Here is a 12048-nt window from a genome sequence, read left to right as displayed (position 1 = left end):
GCCATTCAAGCCCTGGCTCCCCTCTCTGGTGTGGAGAGCAGAGCACTCCCCGGAGAATGTACCTGTGGATCCAGAGGCTGGAACATCCCCTCAGTCATGTGTAGAGTGGGTGACAAGAATCAAGCCTGCCCTATGTGTGCCCCAAGTAGAACAGCCCTTCCTGGAACCAACTTAAACACCCCATCCCAACCATTGGGAAACAATCCACAACTTCCCCCAAATACAAAGACCAAGTTCAAAAGCAGCTCTGAGTGAGAAGAGGGCTGAAATAAATTTTGAGACATCTCCCCCAAGGGTCAAGGCCAAGGCTTGACCCTAGCAGCTGGTAAGGCCCCGAGGCCCCTCTGGCAGCAGGGCCCTGACCCATCGGCCACCCCCAGATCTCATCCTGCTTCCCCCTAAACCCGGCCCCGGCCACCCCAGGCAACTCTCTGCTCCCCTCCCCACCCTGTTCTCACTGCCCTCGGGCCTCTCTCTGCACATGCTGTTCTCCTTACTGGAACACCATTCCCTCCCCTCCCTGTGAGTCTGGATAACTCATGCATTTGTGTATGCGTTCATTCAACAAAAATTCCGAGGGCCTCTTCTGTGGCCTAGGCTCTGGGCTAGATGCCAGGGGCAGGCTGTGAACCAGGCGGCCCAGGAAGGCCTCTGTTCTCATGGGGCTGGTGTTCCCAGGGGGTGGGGCAGTAGGGGTGTGACCATGGACAGGTAACGATGTCAGGGAACAAGGGCACCAAGGGGAGGCCTGGGAGCAGGCCTGGGGTTCATCTCCACTAGAGAAGGCCTCCCTGACGTTAAGATCTCTGTGCAGTGAGGAGCCCTGGAAGAAGTCTGAGGGGTGTGCTGGGAGGGGAAAATTGAGGGAGGAACGAGCATGTATGTGAAGCCAATTGGGAGCCCTGATGATCTCCAGACCTCAGCGGAATCCAAATATCACCCCTCCAATAGGCCTGCCTCTCCGCCTTCAGGTCTGGGGGAGCACTGAGCATCTGGCACAACCCCTAGAGATTCTTATTTGCCTGGCTCCCATGCTCAATTGTAGCTACCGTGAAGGTAAGGCCACGGCTATCCTCTGGAGCCCTGTATGCCCTCCCAGCACCTGCCAAGCCCTCCCGGCATGCTTCTATCCAGTGCAAGGAAGGCACATGGGCAGGCAGGTGCACGTGCACTCAGGGACAGTCCCTGCACCCTCTGAGGGCAGACAGAGGTCCCTCATTTAGCAAGTTCCACTCAGTTAGGAGCATTCCAGAACATCAGGCACTGTGCTGCCTCTCTAGGAGAATCGACAGCGGGGTCTCCGCCCACACTGTGGGCACCACTTGGCTGGCTGGCCTTTCAGAGGCCCTGCATGGACAGGAGCAGTTTATGTTTGGACTGGTAGGGGGTGGGCGGGTATGGAGGAGAACAAGGATGAGGTGAGGTCCTGCTGTGGAAATGTTAGGTCACTCTGCTCTGGTTATAGCTGGGTTATGCTGGTAATTAGCATCTTTGAGCTTGAGACAAAACACCTTGATGATTACTTTGTAATTAATTGTATTATTAGAGAAATTCTAAAATGCCAAGCATGAAAAGCTACCTAAGGCAAAATCCTCTAAGCTGGTAAAAGATGTTTTATTTGTCCTGAGCTTGGCAGGATAGCTGGGTACTCAGCATCCCTCCTAGGAATCTGAACATGGACAAATGGGGAATGGGCCTTGTTGCCTTAGAACACCTAAGCTTTCTTTTTCTTTTTCTTTTTCTTTTTCTTTTTAAGGCACTGAAATGCCTACACCAAAGATCAAGTCCCTTTCATTAAAATTCAGGAACTGGCAAAGCTCAGCTGTGATTTTAGAATCTGTTTAATCACAACTTTTGGGAGAAGAATGGAGGTCTTTACTAGGCAGGAGGACTCTTCTGGGGTGCTAGAAACATTTCTCTTTCCTGATCTGGCCGATAGGTTGAGGGGTGCGGGATTTTATAATAACTCATTGAGCAGAACACACAGGAGTCATGCACTTTTCTGAGACGTGTACTTTTCTGTGCGCATGTTATTTTTCAACTAAGAAAGAGAAAGAGAGAAAAGAACACATGCCAGTTCTGTAGCTCTGGGGTAAGTGAGCACAAGCTAGTCACTGGGCACACAGGGAGATGAAAGAAGGCCATCCTCAAATTGGCCATCTAGCCCCCGCCCTGGCCAGCACCTGGCCAATCCTTCTATCTTAGCCCCAACCACAGTCCCTCAACCGCACAGAGCATTCTGCCTGCATGGAGATGTTCCAGAAAAGTCTGCGGAGTGAGTGAGAAGGAGAAGGAGGTGCCCATGTGCAATCACTTAATGTGTGAGGTGGAAAACAAATGGCTGAAGGGAGTGGAAGCAATGCACTGTGGGGCCGGCTGGAATGTGTGGTCGTGGCTGTTGGCAGAGGTGAGGTAACGTGGGGAGGGAGGGGAGACCTGGCCTCAATCGAAGGGTCAGTGGGTTGATGTGGGTGTGGATGGGACTTGGGCAGCTGCTGCGCTCAAATGCTGAGGAAGGGGCAGCCTTAGTTTCGATGCCATTCCCGCAGTGACTGGCACGTGGAACGGGACTTAGAGACAAATGCATGCAGGTCATTTAAACAGGGCAGCGCTGGCCCTGTAAGCCAGTCCGTATTTCCCTTTCCAGAAGACAGGAAGTATCAGGGAACACACACGCTTCCTTGCTTGTTTTTTCTGGACACTAAGGAGAAGTCTTGGGAAAGGAAGATACTGCCAGAATGAGCGCTGACTTACCGAACGCAGTCAGCTTCACTATCTCCTTCAAACAGGAGTTTTTGTAGGACACAGCCTTGGACAGCTGCCAGAACACCGCAGGGACCCCCCTGCAAAGGAGGACACATATTAGTGCCAGTGAGGACTGCCCCAAGGCCAAGTTGTCTGTTCCTCCAGAACCAGCCTCTGGCCACAGGTTAAGACACAGGGCCACCAAGCCACTGCCTCTCAAACGCAGGCCTTTGATATGCCGAGTCCTTCTACAGAGCACTGAGGCTGCTCACAGAGAAGGGCTAACAAAGATCCCGGTACCCAGCACTGGAGGAAGGAGCAAGTCCGCATGTCTCACAGGAGGAAAGCAGGCCTTCACAACCAGTGGGCTGTACAATCAAGTACATCCCCATAGGTCTCCAGTCATTCAAGGAAATGTTTCCAAGTCCATGGGCTAAGGGTGTCAGTGGTTTACTCAGCCCTTAAAATCCATCCTAAAGGCCTCTTCCACCAGGAAGCCTTCCCTGACATCTCAAAAGCCCCTTCAACAGCTCCTGCTCATGGGAGCAATCTTTGCCCAGCTGTGGCCTGCCTTGGGACCCATTAGGTATATCTTTGTCCCCCGGCCCCCCACGTTAGAGGAAGAAGTCTCCTTGAGGGGCTCACCCCGTTCAACAAGTACAAGGATTATCCGAGTAGCAGGCATGGGTACCCTTGAACTGGGGGTGGAGGAAGATGTGCTGAGCTTGGCCACACTAGGGACAGAGGCTAACGTAACGGTCTTGGGGCTATTCCTCAGGCAGTGAGGGCCAAGGGGAGGCTCCTGGAGCTTGAGTAACGGAACCTCGTTGGGCTGCTGGATTCAGAGTATCTTCTGGGCCTTAAAGTGTATGACTCAGGAAATGTGTATACACCGTGCCCAAATCCTGCCCTCGTGCACCTACATTTCCCCGTCTTAGAACACGCCTCCTCCTCTCACACTTCTTCTCAAAGCCTTCCCTTTATTCGTGATGCCTCCTGCCTCAAGTGGCCTCTCTCCAGTCCTACCTGCAAAACCACTTCCCAGGACTCTGCCTGAGGACCCCCTCTGAGGCCCCCAACTGAATACAGAGCCTCCTTCTGCCCCTCTCAGAGAGGATTCTGGACACTGAGGAGAAGCCTTGGTAGGAGACAGGTCACATTCCCCAGCTCTTGCTCTGCCAGCTCCAGGCCTGGGTGAGCACGCGGCAAACATGGGGCTGGTCAGCACGGGCTAGCTCAGTGAACTGCAGGACACCTGGCCCTCCCTGCGGCAGGCCCCGCAGCGATGTCCCTGGGGAACCTAGAAGCGACCTGCCTTGTTCTGCACGATGCCGTATCTTAAGGAGGCTTTGTCACTAAAGGAAAAACTCTGAAGTTTCCATTCCTCGTTGAAACAGCAAAGGCTGGAGCCAAACAGAAGGGCCTTTATGTCCTGTCAAAAGAAGAGAGAGTTTCATGAGATGTCTTAAAGGCAAACAGTAATGCGCCGCCCAGTGTCCGGACTCCCTCAGGAGCCGCTCCCGCGTTCTAGCTGAGCAGCCCGTTTTCCAGCAGGCTCATCAATTTTTCTTTTCATTTTGCAGACTCATTCTTCTAGTATTTGCGAAGAGAAAAACATGACCCTGAGGGGCTTACCTCTGAAACATCCATAAACCAAACCTTCCTGTGCTGACCCACATGCCCAAGGCTTTGCAGGCTCCTTAGAGGAAACCTGAAACCTAAAACTGTAGTTTCAGAAGGGACCTTGGAGGTCCTCAACTGTGCACTACAATCACCTGTAAGGGCGTAACAATCCTGAGGTTCAGGCCACGTGCCAGCCCAGCTAGATTAGAACCTCTCAGTGGCAGACCCCAGGGGCTGTAATTTTAAAAGCTCTCCAGGCGATACCAATGTGCAGCTACATTGGAAAACCGGTGCCGTGAGGCAGGATTAGCAACCTATAACCCACGGGCCAAATTTGGCCCCCAACATGTTTTGTAAATAAAGTTTTATTGAAACATAACAACACTCATCGGCTTATATTTTCTCCATGTTGGCTTTCACATTGCAATGGCAGAGCTGAGCAGTTGCAACAGAGAGCCTAAAATAGACAATGTGGCCCTTTATAGAAAGTTTGCCAGTCCCTGCTCTAGTACCATCCCTTACTACATGTAAGAATCTTCTCTATGTCTCTGCCTACTTGTGATCTCTGTCAGATAAATAAATAAAATATTCTTTGGAAAAAAAAAAAATGGCCACCTAGGTGGCTCAGTGGTTAGGCCTCTGCCTTCAGCTCAGGTCATGATCTCAGGGTCTTGGGATCGAGTCCCACGTCAGGCTCTCTGCTCAGTGGAGAGCCTGCTTCCTTCTCTCTCTCTCTCTCTCTCTCTCTGCCTACTTGTGATCTCTGTCAGATAAATAAATAAAATAGTCTTAAAAAAACTTAGAAAAAGAATCTCCTCTATGCCATCACCTACAAGTGGTCTCCCATGAACTCAGCTTGAACCCCAACTACCCAGGGAAGAGGGGGTTCCCACTGCCTATCAAGGCAGCACCTCCATTTCTTCACAGCTCTGTCTTCTCTAAGCTTCTGGCTGATACTGATTTCACTGTTCATATCTCATAAGCCCAAGCCCCACCCTCCAGAGCCCCAGAAAGTGCCCACCACTCCCCCTGACCAGCCCGGGAAGGCAGAGCCTCCCCCTGGATGCCCCCTCGTTATGCCAGCTACCTCCTCTCTCCCACCATAACTTTACATCCAAGGTCTCAGAAGGCCAACACATGGGCTCTGTTGCCACATCTCCAGGTCAGATCTTTCCTACAGATTCAGATTACTTCCTTTCAGAATCAGTTCTTTTTTATTTTTCATTTAGTACAAGAAAGTCTTGGTGACAGATGCATTTGTCTACATGTCATCAAACGTGGGTTGGCAGCACACAGGAGAGAAAGCTGGATGAAATCATCTGTCAGGGCTTTGTTTCCCTTCTTACATCAACAACAATCCATGTATTTGAACTGAGTTTTTCAAGAGCCTAGAAACCACAGGGACTGGAGTTTTCTGGCCAAAGCCCATGTCTGTTCTCTTAATCATAGAACAGCTGCCAGCTAGGCACAGTGGGGTCACCAGGTCACAGAGTGGCAAGCCTAGAAGCCTGGGTGCTGTGGAGGCTGTGTGCCCTGGGCCCTCCATTTTTCTGGATGGGCCTCAATTTTTTCAGCTGTTTTTAGAGATGCTGCTGCTGCTGGGTGGTCTAAATTTAGGGGTCTCAAAGGGCCCTTCCCAAAATAGGTGTGTTCACTGCAAAGAATCACAGCCCTGTGGATACAGAGAGCCTGAGCACTTATTCCCAAGCTTGTGGCCACGTAAAAGTGTCCGACCCCCCTCCAGTCCCCTACCCTCCATGGTTTGAAAAGAAGGAAGAAATGGGAAGGGAGGAAGGGGAAGGCATAAAACTTCTAGAAAAATCTTTGACTTTTTTAATCTGTGTGCTGAGTAAATATTTATAGGTGGGAAGAAAAGAGGGTCAACAGTGTCCCCAAGCGTTTTAGCTTTTCTTCCTGCATCCTGGCCCAAGAGCCAGTGGAAGACAGCGGGAGTGGCACTGCATCAGGAACTGCTGGCCAAGGGGAGGGGTGAGGCCATCTGGCAGCTGATATGGTAAGGAATCCAGGGCATCCCTGCAGAGGAGGTTGACAAGGCCAGGAACCTGCTCCCTAAGTCCTATGACCTCAAGTCCCTCCAGGAGGCCACTGGTGTGAACCCAACAGTGCTGAGGAATTATTAACACCCACTTGTCCTCCCTTACTGCAGTCCAGCCTGAGCCCCGCTTGGGAGATGAGTGTTAAAGAGCGGGTCTAATGAGGACGGTTCTCTGTTGCCATAGCAGCTCTGGAGGCACCCGTTGCATGTGTACGGAAGCAGCTCTGGGCCCAAAGAAGAACAAGACCCTGCAATGTCTGAATGGGAGGAGACTATACCCTCACCCCTTCCGGGAGAAGACCAGGAGGCCCCTGACTCTCAGTTCAGGCTCTTCTCTATCACACCCGAATTTCCACTTTAAACATGACTGAGATGCAAGATGGATGGGGCCAGAGGGATCGAAGCCATCTCACCCATACCAATTCACACCAAGTCCGCATCAATTCACACTGCACCGATTCACACCAATTCAAATCAAGATGTATCAGTACACACTTTTAAGAGGACGCTTACCTTGGCCACTGAGAGGTCAATTGGCTTTGACACTATTTGCAGCTTGAGCATCGATGGGACTGGAGACAGGATGACTTCTTCCTTTACCAATTCATCCTCCACATCCTCTGAAAGAACACCAGGGCATGTGAGCCCCTTGTTATGACCCACGGAGAACAGAATAAGAAATCATTTGGGGTGCCTGGGCAGCTCAGTCGGCTAAGTGTCTGACTCTTGGTTTCAGCTCAGGTCATGATTTTGAGGTCATGGGCTCAAGCCCCACATCAGGCTCCACACTCAGCAGGAGTCTGCTTGTCTCCCCCTCTGCCTCCCCCAGCTCTCTAAATAAATAAATAAATAAAATCTTAAAAGAAAAAAAAAAAAGAATCATTTAACACCAAGGACATGGATGCATTTGAATGAAAGGAGGGCTTCCCTGTCTTCCACCTGCCTGTCCCCTTTGGGGCTCCCAGGTTTTCACCAGAGGGAAAAAGGGCAGAGTGAGGGCCTTTGCTCCTTGTCACAGCCTGGTGCTGGTCCACGGCACAAGGATTCCGGTGGGTGTGGTCTGGCTCCTGGTCCTCTAGAAAGTTCTGCCTGTGGACATGCAGTGAAACAAGAGCCTAGGGCTGAAGCCGTGGAATCGGGCCCAGGAGAGCCTCAGTCAGACACCTTTCTTACAAAACGTGGGCATTCCGCACAAACCTATACCCCAGGCAAACACGAAGAGGGCGGGATTAGGAAAGAAAAATTCCACCATTCCTGATAAAACAATAGTAACAGATTATCACTGTCGTGGCTTTCACTTACCAACCACTCGCGTTTTAGCATCTAAGTCCCGCAACAGCCCCATCTACAGATGAGAACTGAGCTTAGAGAGGTAAAAGGACTGGCCTGATGTCACGCAGACGGAAAAGTGGCAGAGACAGGATAAAACCCAGGCCAACGCCTAATCGTTCTGCCATCCTGCCAGCCAGACCTCCCTGGACCTCCAGCCAGAAGGGACACTGAGTCAAATGTCACATACAGTCTTTCTACAGCTGGAGCAATGGAGGCCCAGAGAGGGTCACAGCATGGTGTTGGCAGCCCCAGCCTGTGCCTTCCCAGCTGGCTGAGCCTCCCTCCCCGCACTGTACCCACGGCCGCAGCATTTATCAGAACACTCAGGAAGGACCCAAGTGAAAAGAATCCGAGGTAATTACTCCGGCAAAGCTGAGCAGACGAGTCTCCAGAGAGCCTGTTGAATCTCTTTTTTCCTCATTTTCCCAAGATTAAACAATTATTTAAAAAGTATGCTATACTGCATAGAAATCAACATTGCCTCCCATAATTCTATACATCTGGGACATGTTATTGTCCCTGCCCCACACCTTCTAGAGATGCTATCCAAAAGCCAACATCCCCAGGACACATTCCTTATATCCTATTCTACAGTCTCCTTTTTTCCCATGGGGGAAGACCAGGCACAGGATGAGGCCAACTCCCAGAGTACCAGTCCACTGAAAAGAAAACCATTCCACCTTTAGGCTGAACAAAATTTAAAAGTAAGTCTGGGATTGAAATGAGAATCTGAATTTAAATGAGAAATCTTAGTTAGGACCTCTGAAAAAGTCACCCTGTGACGATGACCTTATAAAAGTACCCTGAAGAAACAACCCGATAGACGTTCCCTCAGCAACGTGCATGGGTCTTAAAAACATGGTGCTGGGCAGAGAAAGCAAGAATGCAAATGAGATAGCAGAAGGCAACACGATCGACAACCATGGCAAATACATACACACAAACCCACGACACATTTTGCAAGAACGCACACAAGCAAACATATCGACTAAAGGCTCAGGAATGGTGGCTTGAGGAGAGGAAGGTCCTGGGAGTGTGAGGGTGGGGCTAAAGGGAAATGAAAGAGAGGCAAGAGGAGGGAGGAGGAGAAAGAGAAGGAGGAAGGTGGAGAAGGAAAGGGAGCAAGAAGGGAGGTAAAGAGAAGGAGGCCAGTGGGCAGGCTTTGCAAAGATCAATACTGAGAATGTTCCCTGGAGGAACAGAGATGTGTGATTAATTCAACCCCGGGGGCAGCTGAGGCCCAGAACAGAAGGGAAGAGTAACCTGAGAGACTCTACCAGGCCCTGAGGGCTCCCTGCAATGCCCCAGTCCAGACTGTTTCCTGGAGGAACCCAAGGGGCAATATTTAGGCCTATTTGGAGGCTTCTGTTTAGTCTGAGCTTGTCGGGGAGGGAACCGGGGCCAAAACGTCCTGGGCTCGGGGCTCCATGAAGTCAATCTAAGAATGAAAGCTGGGGGCCCCGGGGAAGCAGCCCGGGTGGAGCCCCCCAAGAGGAAACAGCCATCCTTGACTGTTGCCAGGAGGAAGTTGGCCCCTGTGCAGGGATCTGGTTCAGGACCACATAGCAGGCCTTGGGCCCAGATGTGGTGGGACCGCCATGTGAAGGAAAAACAAAGCACTCCAGAATGACATGTTGGCCAAGCAGACAAAACCATCTGCAAATGCCAGTGGTTTGAGGATGCTATTTTTAAGGCCCTGGTATAAGTGTCTGGTTGAAAAAAAGCAAGGGAGTTTGTCTCCCATACCATTTTATTCACCCTTTGGAGGAAAACATACAGTAATACATCATAGAGGTCCGTACATGTCCTTCCCACTGACTGCAGATATCTTCCCCGGAAGTGCCCTCAACACCCCAGACTCAGGAATCTCAGCAGAGCACTCCTCCAGTCTTCAGTTCCAATAACTTATTCTCAGAATCTCCCCAGCCCTCCTCCAGGGACCCAGGCTGAGACCTCTGCCCTGTCTCACACACCACGGGGATCCAGCCTCCAGATCATTCTACCCCTAGGACATCTCACACTTTGCCCACCCTCACTCCCACCACTATTCCAGGAATATGTCATTCTTTTTCTGTCTGTTCACTGAGCACTTCATTGGGCATCCATGATGGGCCCAGGGTTGTGTGGGACAGTGGGAGAGTGGAGGTCCAAAGATGTGTAAAACACCACCCTTGCCTTCAAGGAGCTCACTGCCTAGAGGGAGACACAGAGCCCCAAGAAAATAATATAACACGAGTACTAAAACAGAGATTGTGTGGGGGCTTTAAGAGCAGAGGAGAAGAGGCAAATAGTTCTGCCTTAGAGGGTCAGAGACGCTTTCCATCAGAGCTAACTGTTGGAGCAGGGTCTTGAAACACCCAGAGGATTTTGCCCAACAGAACAGGGAACCAATCACACTCTCCTAGATTATTCCAAGAGCCCCCTTACTGGTCTTCCAACTTCCAGGTCCTTAGCTCTACAATCTGTCCTCCACACATACCTAGAGGGAGCCCTAAACCCACAGAACTGCACACATTACTCACCAGCACAGAATCTTCAAGGGCTCTTTACTGGCTAATGATTTACAGTCAAGCTCTTTAGCGTAGCACTCAAGGTCATCCTGGCCCTGCCACACCTTCGTTCCCAGCCTCGGCTCCCCCAACCCCACACCTTCCCTTATGGGCTAGTCGCCTCAAGCGAATCACTCTTTCTCACACTCTATGCCTTGCCCCCACAAGGCTTATTGCCCATCTCTACCCGGCAAGACCTCCTCAACCTTCAGAGCCAGGCTAAATACCTCCTCACTATGGAAACTTTTGGAACCCACCATAGAACTCGGCTTATACATCTCTTGAAGCAGTGATGCACTGAGAACCATCCTCTAAATTTATGTGTTGTATCAGCGGACACCTCTCTTCCTCTGTCCCACCCAGCCCAGCCCTTCAAAAAAGCAAGGCCTCTTTTAATTCACCTTAATATACTTTCAACAGCCTCATCTATGCCCTGGCAAGTAATTGCTAATGAAAGTTTGCTGAGCTGAACCAAAGGAAAATGAATTGGGGTAGAGGGAAGAAAATGCTGGTCCTCTAACCAAATTTTATTCCCTGTCTCTGCCTTACCCCAAAGCTTCCCCTTCCTTTCTCTTGATGACTGGTTTCTGTGATCTTCTACCTTTTATTTCCTTCCCCTTTTCTAAATGATTAGCTGAGTCACTAGCCAAGAGCAGCTGCCTCCCTCTGGAAAACACACACTTCAAACAACTGGGTTCTGAGAGAACTGCTAAAAGCCTTCCTTCCAACAGAAGCCCTCTGGGCTCTGAAGGCCAGGAAGTGCTTCATTTTCTGTCCAGACAGGAGTGGCTCTCACTGGAAAATCTCGAAGTGCAGTGCTTTACAGAAAGGTTTCAGAGGCCGGTGCGTGCTGGCTCTGGACTTCTGTGTGGCCGTGTGTGGGACTGTCCCTTCCTGTGCTGGCCGGGCCATCCTGACCGGCCACCATTTCAGCTCTATGGAACTGTTCCCTCTGAAGTGAGCTGAGGAGAACAAACCAACCCCTGCCTCATTCAGACAGAGGCCCCAGCCTTTCAACTCCATCAAAGCAAACCGTCGGGCTGCACGTCTCACATGAGTAACTTCTAAAGATCGCGTGGCTTTTTTTTCCTTCCATTTAAAGGGGGTGCTTGAAAGGAGAGGAAAAGTGTGTGAACGGCCTGGCAGGTAGATTGCTGGCTTCCGGAAGAAGAGCAAATGTCCACGGCACTCAGGCCTCATCCTTTCAAGTCTGGGCACTGGGTCACCGTCATCTGTTCTACTACTGCTTTGCCAAGCCCCGCAAACACAGCCGTCTTCGGGGCCGAGAGAATCACAGAGAGGGAAGACAAAAGACGGCTTCAAAACTAAAGAGTTCCAGACGGACATGTTCTCTGTCTTGATGAAGGAGAGTGGTGACATGAATGTAAACGCGTGTGAAACTGCATGGAGCTGAGCACTTACAGTGTACACTTACACTCTTCATGCTATCTTGTGCCTCCATGATACATTGATTGGGTTTTTTTTAAAGGATGATCTACCCCAGGCAGAGCTGTCTTCTGGAGACCTTTGTAGGTTTGGAATAGCCCTAAAAGAGTCTCCAAATGCACAAGAGGCTCCTCTGCACTCCCCCAACCCCCGCCCCCAACCAGTGTGGGTCCAGAAATGCCCAGACTTTTTATAAGATTTCTCGAAGACAGAAAGACAGAAGGCAGAAGAAGAGAGCAACCACAAAGAGAGAAGCCTTCTCTACTCCCTGGGCCAGCCTCTCCTTCCTAAGGTCAG

General features: G+C 50.8%; 1 protein-coding gene across 3 annotated transcripts in view; it reads right to left on the bottom strand.

Annotated features, from left to right (window-relative positions):
* The window catches only part of MINDY4 (MINDY lysine 48 deubiquitinase 4), a 103391-nt gene that overhangs the window by 45509 nt on the left and 45834 nt on the right, over positions 1-12048 (bottom strand). For all 3 annotated transcript variants that reach the window (XM_047694421.1, XM_047694420.1, XM_047694419.1), the window contains exons 7-9: positions 6938-7044; positions 4061-4177; positions 2755-2843 (exon numbers count right to left, since the gene is read on the bottom strand). In XM_047694421.1, the coding sequence (XP_047550377.1) occupies positions 2755-2843; positions 4061-4177; positions 6938-7044 (313 nt within the window). The remainder of the gene's footprint in view (positions 1-2754; positions 2844-4060; positions 4178-6937; positions 7045-12048) is intronic.

Source organism: Lutra lutra, chromosome 11 (assembly GCF_902655055.1).
Source record: "Lutra lutra chromosome 11, mLutLut1.2, whole genome shotgun sequence".
Classification (NCBI taxonomy): Eukaryota; Metazoa; Chordata; class Mammalia; order Carnivora; family Mustelidae; genus Lutra; species Lutra lutra.
The sequence above is the reverse complement of the archived record's forward strand: the minus strand, read 5'-3'. Positions and strand labels throughout refer to the sequence as shown.